The 13,448-nt window shown below is 38.9% G+C and overlaps 1 protein-coding gene across 4 annotated transcripts in view; it reads right to left on the reverse strand.

The window, feature by feature from the left end:
* The window catches only part of DCLK2 (doublecortin like kinase 2), a 142,919-nt gene that overhangs the window by 107,675 nt on the left and 21,796 nt on the right, over nt 1-13,448 (reverse strand). For all 4 annotated transcript variants that reach the window (XM_081090947.1, XM_081090949.1, XM_081090948.1 and 1 more), the window contains exon 2: nt 8,301-8,635. In XM_081090947.1, the coding sequence (XP_080947073.1) occupies nt 8,301-8,635 (335 nt within the window). The remainder of the gene's footprint in view (nt 1-8,300; nt 8,636-13,448) is intronic.

Consider the following 13,448-nt stretch of genomic DNA (forward strand, 5'->3'; position numbering starts at 1 on the left):
CGATTTAACAGCCTTTGAACGTGGGATAGACACACATACACACAGAGTGGCCAGATTATTATAACCACCTGATGTTTGTAGGCAAATTAGCCGTACACTGCATCATCTGGGATATGGAAGCCAAAGGCCTGTTAGAACATCTTTGCTGTCTGCAGATACCAAGATAAAATGTCTACAATTCGCACAGGAACACAAGGATTGGATAGTCAAGCATTGGAGAAAAGTCGTGTGGTCCGATGAATCAAGTTTCCAGTTGCATCATGCAGATGGTAGAGTGAGAATTTGGCAGAAACAGCATGAAAGCCTGCACCCTACATGCATGAGTACAACCCTTCAAGCTGGTGGGGGCAGTGTTATGGTTTGGGGCATGTTTTCCTGGCATGATTTGGGCCCTTTAATTCGTGTGGAACAACGTCTGAATAGCACAACATACCTAAGTATCATTGCTGATCAAGTTCATCCTATCATGTTGATGGTGTATCCCAATGGAGATGACTTCTTCCAACAAGACGATGCACCATGCCACAGTGCTCATATTGTGCAGGAGTGGTTTCAAGAACACGAGGGAGACTTTACCTTCTTTAGGTGGCCCCCACAATCACCAGATCGCAATCCAATTGAGCATTTGTGGGATGAAGTTAAAAGAGCCATCAGGAAGCTGGTTCCACAACTATTAAATCTCACAGAACTAGACAGTGCTATTCATCAGGCATGGTGTCAGATTCCTTGCATTACCTTTCAACATCTTGTGGAGTCAATGCCAAGAAGAATCACCACAGTATCGAAGGCAAAAAGGTGGCCCAACGAAGTACTAATGGGGTGGTCATAATAATCTGGCATATATATCTCCATCCCATGTACAAAGGCTGTTAAATCGCGTTGTTTACCCCTATCTTCAGGAAAAAAAATCACTTCTGTCGTGGTAAACAACCTGCTTCCCTATTTATAATGGTCTGGCCCTCTAGCAACTTCAGCGCGAAATTATAGCTAATTTGCCTACAAATGTCAGGTAATCATAATAATCTGGCCACTCAGTGTATATTTAAATTGCATTTACAAAACTGTTATTGGTGATTCCCTTTAAGGAGAAGAATGAGGTTTGGGAAGAAGAGCAGATGTGAAAAGAAACTTTTCACTTTTTGCATTTCTCTGAATTGTTTAAATTTTTTCCAGTAGAAATGCACTGATTTTACTTGCATAGTTGTCTCTTTAGAAAAAAGAAAACATGTTTATGAAAATAGATAGAAAGTTATAAAAAGTAGTAAAATGGTAAGACTGTGTATTTCTTCCTATATTTTCTAAACTTTCTGCGATGCCATAGTCTTTAATTTTTAAAAATTAAATCTTTGAAATAACTCTAACAGTTATTTTTTAGTCAAGTATATAATCATTCCTTTACCTATTTTTTTCATGTTTCATATCCTACACAAAGAATAATCTTACCATATTTAGATAACCCCCAGATAAAACTGCATCACTCTTAAGGCCTAAAAAAATGTTTTTGAAATAAAATAATCCAATTAGCTTATTAGTTATTTTTCCTGTCCCCATTATCACTGATGACCTTCACAAAGCCTGTCTACAGAGGGCTTTGAGCGCAGCTGTGAAGAGTGGTGGTTGGGGAAGGGGGGGTGGGGGGGAGGCCTGGAATCACACTTCCTCAGTGTGAATCCAGCTCCCCCAGCAGTGTGATTTTGAACAGGTTACTTGATTTCTCTGTTTCAATTTCCCCAATGTAAAATAGGAATTAGAACACCTAGCTCTCAAGGTGATTGTGAGGATGAGTGGAGACAGGTAATAGAAATCATTATCAAAATGCCTAACATAGGAAGCTACTAGCGTTTTATCTATTAGCTAATTAGGCTGCTAGCTATTATTCTAAGCATTGTAAAATTCATATGTAACAAAATATATATTTAATAATAATTATTATAAACACTGAAAAATACATTTATAACGAAAATGAAATGAATTTAACACAATCTTTACGCTCCATACGTTCCGCCAGCTTAGACACCAAAAGAATAAATAAGGAAACCAGAGTTCACAGTGATGTCATTTTTATCTCACCGACACCTTAAACATCTATTCTGCTATTTTTCAACTGCAGTAATTATAAACAGGATTTTTGTGTTTGCCTCCAGTTTCCCATTAAAAGGGAAAATATATTGTTAAAGGTTTGGGGAAATTGCTTATACAATGGATCCCAGAATGGCAAAACACAAACTTTACTTCGACAAAGTTCTTCCTTCTTTCTTCCCACTCTTTGAAAAGAGGTAGGTGTTCATTAAATTAAAAACAAAGATTAAGCCTCCCCCGGCCTTTCCTGCTTGGATCAGGGATCAAAGAACAAAGTGAATGTTTTCTGCCTTTCTTTTACCTGGACTTCCTGCTATACTGGGGGGGGGGGGGAACCCCACTATAGTTCCTCTGTAGTCTGTTGATTCCTGATTGAGATAATTTTCCATTACTTGAGATAGATCAGGGTGAACCACGCTTCAGAGGTATGAAGGTATCTAGTCAGACAAAACACAGTTGTCTGAATTTCTACTATCCAAAAACATAAAATAAAATCCATGCATTGGGAGCAACATGAGGACTAAAAATCAAGCTCTGTCCTCATCTACTTCAAGGGAATATTATATCGGGATTAAAGGAATTGTAGAAAACATTTATAAATAGATCTCAATCATTTGATTTCTACGTAGCAATTTTTGAGAAGAGATTGCTTTAAATAAGAATGGTTGGGTCATTACAAAGAAATGAACCTTTACTAGAAACTGATGCCAGAAAAGTTAGTCAGGTACAAAATAAATATATATCATGCTACCCATGAAACAAACTTTTTGAAAAGTGAGGACGAAAACCCTCATAGACCGTAAGATGACTGGTAAGATGGAGGCACTCCATGATCCCCAAGGAGAACCCGCTGCACGTGGGCATCCGAAGGCTGGCAGTGGTCCCAAAGTCTGGAAGTGTTTTACCCCCAAAGCATCAACTGCTAGCAATTTCTGAGTCTGTTTTGCCTCTGCCCATGACAAGAATCAACTTGTTCCAAAATTCCACTAAATATGTTTCTTTTATGTTAAAACTCTGCTATTTCTGGGAAAGCTAAAAGTTAGAATTTTTTACACATGTGGACAAAAGCTATATTTGGACCTTTCAGTCCCTTAACAGAATAAAGACATTTTAAAAAAGAACTCCCCTGCTGCAGTTTATTATAAGAAACTCACCATGACTTTTGAAATTTAAAAAAGTAAACCTTGTTGCCCTATATAATGCCTTTAATGTGAAAGTTCAAGGTTCCATTTGTAAAAAGAAAACAAAAGTAAAGCATTTAATCTAAATTAATTGCAAGTTTAAAAAGTTATTGAAGAGAATAGTCATGACTTCTATTTATAGATGCTTTTTTCTAGTCACCCCATATATAAATGCATAGGTTGTGTATTTCTTTAAAAATTGATGCTCATCACATCACTTTAAGTATTAAATATTTAAAACTCCATAAAAATCATCATTTCTTAGACTTTCTTTAAATACATGTGAAACAGTCTTTAATTGCCTGTGAAGCTGTACTCCCCAACTACATGTCAGCCCTACACAACAAAGACAAATAAATGGAAATCCAGGATAACAAAGACCATAAACCATGGCATTCCAACACACCTGCCTCAATGAGATAAAAAGTGCACAGACAGGCTATGGGGAAATCTCTAAGTACTGAAATAAAGTTTAGCATGTGACCTCGTTGATAAAGTTAACAATCAAACAAGTGTCATCTCCTTTTGAATCACTTCATTTACTTTACACCTGGTTTTCTGAATCTCAGCACCATTTACATTTTGGACCCCTGAGAATTATGTTGTGTCTGTTGTCTGTCTATCTTGTGTACTGTAGGATACTGTAGATAGCAGCATCCTGGCCTCTACCCACTACATGCCAGTAGAATCCTCATCCCCAGTTGTGGCATCAAAACATGACTCCAAACTCTACTAACTGTCCCATAGAGCACAAACATACCCAGTGCAGAGCCACTGCTCTACATGAAAGCAAACCCAAGAGTTAAAATGGATAAATCCTAACATTTGATTTTATTTGAAGTGATTTTACAAGAGACACAGAATACCTGAGTTAGTTGTACTAACCACGTCAGGTCTTGTAAATTGAGTCAATACCACTAGGAAGAAGTGATTATCCATTTTGACAGAAAAGGCTCAAGGGACATTGTGTTAACCAGCATAAATGCTGCTAGCACATGCCACACCATTCATTGCCCCTTCAATCGGGAAAGCTTTTAAACCCATAAAAAAGATAACCAGGGTCCCTTAAAACTCTACCATGGGTATCAGGAATGGAATTGGTGACTGCATAATGAACTGCCTAGAAACTGTTTATCTCCGCTTGTGTCGAAGATCAGATTAATTTAAGATGAAAACGACCAATCTGAGTAGGAAAGAACATAAAAAGTTGAGGTAGATGGCCTAAAATTTTGTGCAGGAACAACTCATTAGCAGATCCTACTTCTTTTCTCATTCCTCTCTCTTCACCTAAGCAAAGCTGTCCTTTTCTTGAGAATTTTCAGAAAGCAGATAGTTTTACATGCCCCCTAAAAAAAAAATCAATTTGTAAAGTAAAATCAGAACAAACAATGCCCATTTAAAGATATGCATTCATCTTAAGCATAAGACAAATTTCCTATGCTACTTCAAAGCAAGATTTAATGTCCTCCTTATAACATATGAACCACACAACAGACATGAGGTTTTAAATAGCAAGTCTATCTAAAGTACAGATGTTGAATCAACGCCAAGAAGACTATAGCTTTGAAGGATACCTGGCACTCCGAAAATACAGTACCCAAAACTGTGCCTATGAAAACCAAAGTCTAATTGTTCCAAAAGAAATTTTATTTGAAAGTTTAAAAAATATATCTTCTCTTTGCACATGGGAAATCATGTTTAGACCTAAACAGTGACAAAAGTCATGCTTGTAACATTTTATAACCACATGCCAAAATTTCAAGGATTAACTCACAACGTTTTAATTTCCACAATCTGACTGAAATTGGTCTTTGTTTTCTTTCTCAGTGCTTGAGTTTTTGCTTTTAAGCAGACATGAGGAAGAAGTAGTAGAAATCACAACAGCAAGTACTAGGTTTCTGATGGCAACTATGATTGTGTTTCCTTCTGAATTCTTTTTTTTTTTTAAATTTTTCCTCTACTTTTCTTTCTTAACACAAAATTGAAACCATACTACAGAATTTATGTCTTGCCTTTTTCACTTAACATTTCCCCATGTCTTTAAATTGCCCCCCAAACAGTTTTTAAAGGCCACTCCTATGAATGCTATGGTAATATTATTTAACTGTTTCCTATTTTAGGGATTTTAAATTGTTTTCAATTTTTTGATCTTATTGCTGGGATGAATTCTCATGCATAATTCTGTTGGCATCTCAGGTTATTTAGGATAAGTTATTAGTTCAAATGGAAAGGACATTTGTTTAGTACAAAACAAACTGCTTTCCATAAAGATTATGAAATTTACACTTCCATCATTCATTGAGAATGCCAATTAACTGCATATCGAAATATAATGGGTATTTTCTTTTTCAAAAACATGTCAACTTTAAATATAAAAAAATCATATTGTTTTCATGCATATTTATTTAGTGAGACTGTGCTTTCTTATATTTAGTATTTATAATTCTGCCTTTTCAAATTGTCTGTTTGGTGTTTGATTCATTTTGCCATTGCAGTGTTAAGGTTTTTTTCATATTAAACTATTATGATTTAACGTAAAAGTATATAACCCTTGCTTATAACATCTAGAAAGTTTTAATTTTTATGTTGTCTAACCAACCTTTTCCTTTGTGATCTTCCCACTACGTGTACACTTAGAAAATCCTTTCCCATGTCACCATAACTATTGACATCTTTTCCTTTAGTTCTTTGGTTTCATTTTGACATCAATATTTTTAAAACACCTGGAATTTATTTTTGGTATAGTATGAGAATGGTGATTTAATATCTGGTAGCATGAGAGCCCATTAATCATTATTTCCAAAATTTTCCTGCCTATTTTTCCAGATTAACTTTTAAAATCACTTTGTCATGTGTCCCTCCCCCTGCTTCCCCCAAAATCATTTAGATTCTTATTGAAACTGAAATTAAACTATAAATAAAAATCAGGAAGAATGTATAGAAGAATGTTGAATACTGCTGCTATCAGGCATCCTTACCTGATTATCACAGAAATACTTCCAGTATCTCATTTGTATACCAATTACACAGACCTTTTGTTTCAGAGAGGATTTTTTAGTCTGTTAGGGAATTCTCCATTTTTATTACTAAATCCCTAATTGAACTTAGATTTTGTATTCTATCAAGTGCTTTTGTGATATCTTTTTTGGGATTATGTGTGCAATAACTTTATCTTCTAGATCCCATGTATTAACAGGTTTCTTAACAATAAGCCATCCTTTCATTCCTGTCATAAATCCTACTCATAGCAGTATATTATTCTTTAATATGTTGATGATTCGGGATTGCTTGTGCTTTAGTCAACATTTTTCCATATAAATATTTCTAGTCTGGAATCTTTTTGAAGATAAATTTTTTTTAGATAACTATTAAAATTTCAATGGTTACTATTTCAATTAGACATTCAACTTCTTTATTTCACTTAAAATTTCCCTAAAAACATCCATTTGGAGATTTCCAAATAAGTTTCTTTTTTTAAAAAAAATATATTTTATTGATTTTTTACAGAGAGGAAGGGAGAGGGATAGAGAGTTAGAAACATCGATGAGAGAGAAACATCGATCAGCTGCCTCCTGCACACTCCCCACTGGGGATGTGCCTGCAACCAAGGTACATGCCCTTGACCGGAATTGAACCTGGGACCCCTCAGTCCCCAGGCCGACGCTCAATCCACTGAGCCAAACTGGTTAGGGCGAATTTTTAAAATCTCATCTGCATGTACTGTTTATATGCCACTTAGGTTTTCTAATTTGGCATACTTATGGTTTTCTTTTCTTTTGTTAGGCACCTTAAATATCTGTCTCTATAGTTCGTATTTCCCCCGCGTCCACCAAGAATTAGCTATTTGACTTATCAAATCTCCCTTTTTCCTTGTGGTCACGTACTTGCAGAATAAATCAACTTGTGAAGTGGCTATTCCCAGTCATCTGAGCCTGTCTTGGGGCAGGCTGCCTTTTAATCATTAATTTAATTAATTAGAGAAGTCATAACTTCATTAAACTCTACTGGAATTTTTAGAACCTATTTTTAAAATTTTGTTAATGATCCAGGAAGCAACGTAGTAACTAGATCTGCTCTTAGAAAACTATTTTTTTCCCCCTGCCAGAAGACACTGCTCCAGTGTTTAGTATTATTCATTTTCAGCACTACATGAGCCAAACACTTCAAAATAAATTCTTTTCAAGAGAAGAAACAAAATGAAATGAAGAAACAAAGTGAATACTGGAAACTATGTTTATACAATGTAAATATAAACAATTTAACCTTATTGAAACTAGAGAAAATACACTTCAGAAACCACATGTTTCTTTTTAGGAATGATAATCTGATTGTGGCAAAACTCAGTATTTGTGTAACTGCTATTCATGCGTAGTTGCAATTTGCCCAATTTTTTTTTTTAGCCCATTAGAGTTCCTGGTATATTGTTACCATAATTTGGCATGCATTTCCCTGTGTAATTTATGTATTTTTTTCAGAAATGCTGATTAATTACCTCCATTCTTCCCTATGAAATTCATATGGACATTCTCATGAAAATATTTTTCTTTAAATGCATTTTCCGTATTATACATGAGTGGGGAGGAGGAGCTTTGCTAAAAACACATGTTAAATATCTTTAATTTTTACTTCTGTGGCTTCCCCAAACCCATAATGACGCTACTAGTCATTAGGTGTTCTTATTCTTAAGTGGAGAACATCCCACTTACTGGAGGAAGCCTCTTCAACGTACACTTTTCCCTCACAAGTTTACATTTCCCTTCCAGTGACCATAAGACATATAGATTTCTCTCTATATAATTTTGAGACATTTGTGTAAAAGAGACAGGTGAACCGCTTACAACTTTCATGATAAAGGCTAATTCATACACATGCAAGCATGTGTGCGCGCGCGCGCACACACACACACACACACACACACACACACACACTCTACTAAAGTATCTAGTAGATACAAAGCTCATATTGTCAAACATGTAACTGCCATGGTACAAGGAGAATTTAAAAGTAAGAGGGGGAGCTGGGGGCTAAGAATCACCGTACCTGCTTTCCGTCCAGGGTGCAGAGCCTCTTGACCACGCCTGAGTCTAGTTTAATGGCTTCGGTGATATCGGTTAAGACTTGTTCAAAGGAATGAGCGGTCTTCTTATTCAGAAGAATCCGCACGGCTTTTCTAGGCTTCACTCCGCTTCGAATCACAGTCACTAGCTTGGGTTTGATGAAATCTTTACTTTCCTTCACTTCACTTTTCACCGAGGTGGGAGCAGCCAAGGCTCGAGCGGTCCCACCCTTGATGTTCACAGACCAGTTCGGATTAATGTTTTTGGTGTAATCAACTTTACGAAATGGTTCGTTCGATGCACACACGTAACTCTCACCTAAAAAGCAAACATCGGTTTCATTAGCATGATTTCCCCACCGTGGAAGAACAAATGCTGGACACCCACTGAACGAACCCCTGACCTGAGCAGGTTCACTGAAAGGATCCATGCCCTTCTCTGGCACTCTCCCCACCCTCCCTTTGTTTTTAATAGCATCTAGGTTGGTATTGGGAACAACATGCATCACAAAGTGAAAATCACTGGACAAAGAAACCACAGAGATCAGGGTTTTGTACTGATCCAAAGTGTCTTCCCGGAAAATTTCTCTGCAATCTGGGTCTCAATATCATTGTCTGTAACATGAAGTTGTTGCAACAGATGAATTCTAAAGTATCCTTAGTTCCAAAGTCTATTAACTAATTTAATTTTTAAAGAATTTCAGCTGGAAGAAATAATTCTATCACAAAGTAATATAGTCATATAAATAAAACTATTTTCTTCCTTCTTCCAATTATAGATTTCAGTCATAATCAAAGAATGATCACCACAGCTTCACATAACTGACTAAATTATATTCAGTTACAGGATCATTTACTCAATTAATGAAGCACCACAAAAAGCAAGAAGAGTTTTGAAAGCTCAAAGAAGTATACCTCAGCATTTTTTCCTTAATTAAAGAATGTAGATTTAAAAATAATTAGTTTAAATAGATACCCCTTTTTATATCTATTTAAATGGGAAAGATATTAAGTAGTTAAAATGATGTGTTCATCACACACAGTCTTCTGCTCAATTTTTATTAAGAAAAACAAAAACTATACTATGTCAATTGATTTACTGAGTAAATGTTCATTAAAGTTGCAAAATTATATGTCTTCTTAAAATGTGTTTTGTTGACTTTTTACAGAAAGAAGAGAGAGGGTTAGAGAGTTAGAAACATCGATGAGAGAGAAACATCGATCGGCTGCCTCCTGCACACCTCGTACTGGTGATGTGCCCGCAACCAAGGTACATGCCATTGACTGGAATTGAACCTGGGACCTTTCAGTCTGCAGGATGAAGCTCTATCCACTGAGCCAAACCGGTTAGGGCCCAAAATTATATGTTGAAAAATAATATATTTTGATTGAACAAGCATAATTATATGTTTAAAAATAATTTTTCTTTTGGGAGATTCAGAAGCCACCAATTATTTTAACCTTAACTTTTTGGCATAAAATAAAAGGGTTACAATCTAAGAATTTCTCTAAGGTATCTTCTAACTCAAAAAGAAGCCATTGTTTTTTCACCCATTCTGTACAGTCTCATTCTTAATATTATAATGATAGAATACAACCCTTAAATTCTTTGAATGCTTAAAACAAAAATAACCAAAATACTGAAGGAGAAGTCCTGAGGAAAACCTATTAATATAAATATATTTAATTATTATCAGGATGCTGTTTAAATCCGATTACTGGAGAACTTAAAAGACTTCCAAAGGCACATGAACAATTCAGTAACAGATCAGACATATAAGAGGGCCTAAAAAGAGGAGGTATAACTGGGTCCCTGTCCAAGAAATCTGGGGGATGGGTTATAGGCTTTAATGCTACATCCACAACAGTAGTCTGAAGCCCAGCCCAACCATCACCATTTAAAGATTTTTCATCTCTGTAGGTTTATCTAAAATCATTGTTCATAGTGTAATCATCTGGGAAAGTGTCACGTAATTTCAAAATAGGTATGAATTTAATAAAATAGAACCATATGGCATGTGCATCCTATCTAATAAAAGAGAAACATGGTAATTAGCGTACGTCTGCTACCCTTCCCACTGGCTAATCAGCGAGATATGCAAATTAACTGCCAGCCAAGATGGCGGCTGGCAGCTTGAAACTAACATGAGGCTTGCTTGCTTCAGTGATGGAGGACTCCAACGTTCCCCGTCTGCCTTGCTGGCCTCTGAGCTTGCAGTTTGAAACATTGCTACAAATATAGAAGATAAACAAAACCCCAGAAACCTGCTTTTAGCCCACCGGGGATCTCAGAGCTGGAGTTGATACAGTGTTTTGATAATAGAACCGAAACACACCAGATACCTGCTTTCAGCAGCAGAGGCCTCAGAGCTGGAGCCAGAGCTAAAGCTGGCCCAGAATAAAAAAAAAAAGAAAAAAAAGGAGTGGTTGGGAGCTTCAGTCACCCGCCAGCCTGAAAACAGCCCTCAGCTCCTCACCCAGACTGGCCAGGCACCCCAGTGGGGACCCCCACCCTGAAGGGGGTGCGACCAGCTGCAAACAGCCATCATCCCCTCCCCCGGGCTGGCCAGGCACCCCAATGGGGACCCCCACCCTGATCCAGGACACCCTTCAGGGCAAACCAGCCAGCCCCCACCCGTGCACCAGGCCTCTATCCTATATAGTGAAAGGGTAACATGCCTCCCAGCACCAGGATCACCAGAGCCGCGAGGCCTCCCAGCACCGGGATCAGCGGAGCTGAGAGGCCTCCCAGCACCCGGATCAGCGTGACAGGGGGCAGCGCCCAAACCCCCGATCGCCCTGCGGCTCTGTGTGTGACAGGGGGCGGGGCCACAACCTCCCTATCCGCCCTGCTCTGTTCCTGACAGGGGAAGGCGCCCTAACCCCCTGATCAGCCCTGCACTGTGCCTGTTAGGGGGGAGCTCCCCAACCCCCTGATCGCCCTGCAGCTCTGTGTGTGACAGGGTGCGGCGCCCCAACCCCCTGATCGGCCCTGCTGTGTGTGTGACAGGGTGTGGCGCCCCAACCCGCCCCAACGGGCCCTGCTCTGTGTGTGACGGGGTAGAGCCATAACCTCCCCATCGGCCCTGCCCTAAGTGTGAGAGTGGCGGCGCCCCAATCCCCTGATCAGCCCTGCTCTGTGAGTGACAGGGGGGAGCTCCCCAACCCCCTGATGGGCCCTGCTCTGTGCGTGACAGGGGGTGGTGCCGCAACCTCCCCACTGACCCTGCCTTGAGTGTGACAGGGGGAGGTGCCCCAACCCCCCAATCGGCCCTACCCTGAGCGTGACTGAGGGTGGCATCGCAACCTCCCACTCCGCCCTGCTCTGTGCATGACAGGGGGCAGCGCCCCAACTCCCCAATCGGCCCTGCTCTGAGCCCGACCAGGGGCTGCACCTAGGGATTGGGCCTGCCCTCTGCCACCTGGGAGCAGGCCTAAGCCAGCAGGTCGTTATCTCCCGAGGGGTCCCAGACTGCGAGAGGGCACAGGCCAGGATGAGGGTCCCTCCCCCCACCGAGTGCACAAATTTTTGTGCACCGGGCCTCTGGTGTATTAATAAGCAAAAATAAACAATTATGATTTTGCTTTAACTTTATAGAGAAAACAACTCTCACACTGAAAAGCTCTTACTAATTTTACCTATGATAAAAATTAAACTGTATGTTCTGATCCAACATACTAATAAAAAAAAGGAACCTCAGCTAGAAAAGGTGATTTTCTTTTTTTAAGATCAAAGAGAAGTCAGCTGGACAAAAGCCTTTCCCAATAGAAAGAGAAAAAGATACTGGGAAAAAGAAACAAGAAATATTTAATATGTCATATTTTCTTGACAATGTAGTCCCTGCATAGTCGACATATTAACTAAGTGAGCTGCCTTTCAAATCTTTCTGTATTTTGCCTCTTTACATGGGTGCCGAATATCAAAATGAAAATAGGCAAAGGAAGTCTGTCTTTTAATTTGTTTTTGTGTGGTTACAGATAAATTTTCATTCTCTCCTCCTCTCCCTTCCTTCATTTTTCTATTTAAAACTCCTAGGTCAGTTCCATAATAACTATGTATAGTTTTGAACCAAGGCTGGCCAGTGCCTGCTAGAGAGAGCCTTAGCCCTTCTCCACATCCACAGGATAAATAATAATTCATAGAGTACTCTTCTGTTAAGCCTAGATTGACCTTCACAATATGCACTGAATTCCTACTATGCACCAGCTCATGTGCGAGGTGCTGACATGATATCAAACCTACTTTGGCATCCTTGGCACTCCACATTTCAAAACGGCTGTTCAGGACATGGTTTTGAGGTTAGCTTTGTTTCTTTATACTGGGCACATAAAACCCTACAGTATAGATGTCATACCTTGATAACAATACCACCACAATACCCAGGCCAGCTTCCCTTGTCATGTCCCCACCCAGACCAAACAATCTGATTGTAACCTTGTCACTTACATAGATTTGCCTACAAGGAGAGCTTTGCCTATGTGCTGACAAAGGAATTTAAGCTCTTGGTTCCTTGGGCAGTTTCACAATAAATTACTATTCTGTTAGATACTAGACACCTACAAGATTGATTAGAAGCAATGGGCCTCGCCCAACTAGATTCATGCTACTGTATGGAGTCTTGTTTAAGATTTGTTACTCCCCTGCCAGCTTACCACTGCTCCCCTCCTCCCTATCTGGGGGAGCAACTTCATTTCCTACTCAAACTAGTCAGTGAGAAACTTAGGGGCCAGCCTTCTTTCTGTTGGTTCCCTACATACATCTTGACATTGAGTTCTGTCCACTCTGTTCTTTAAATATTTCTGAAAATGCCCTTCCTATCTGCCTCCATCACCACCTACTTCCCACCGGGATCAGTGTAAGCATCTTATTTCTGTTCATGCCCAGGAAACATAACAAGTTTTCCAAATGGAGGTACATTTGATGCTACTAATACAGCTGAAAAAGTGTATCCTGAAGTCTCGATATACTGATGAAATACATCATGAGAGAACTTAACTCTTCCCAATGCAATATATGGTAATACTGCACTTGCCAAAGCAAGGAAAGGATAAGATCTCATTAAAAACTAGTTAAACTAGGATATAAATGTGTAGATACACACACACACACACACACACACACACACACTGAG

This window comes from Myotis nattereri (genome assembly GCF_964212035.1).
Source record: "Myotis nattereri genome assembly, chromosome: 5".
In the NCBI taxonomy this organism is placed as follows: domain Eukaryota; kingdom Metazoa; phylum Chordata; class Mammalia; order Chiroptera; family Vespertilionidae; genus Myotis; species Myotis nattereri.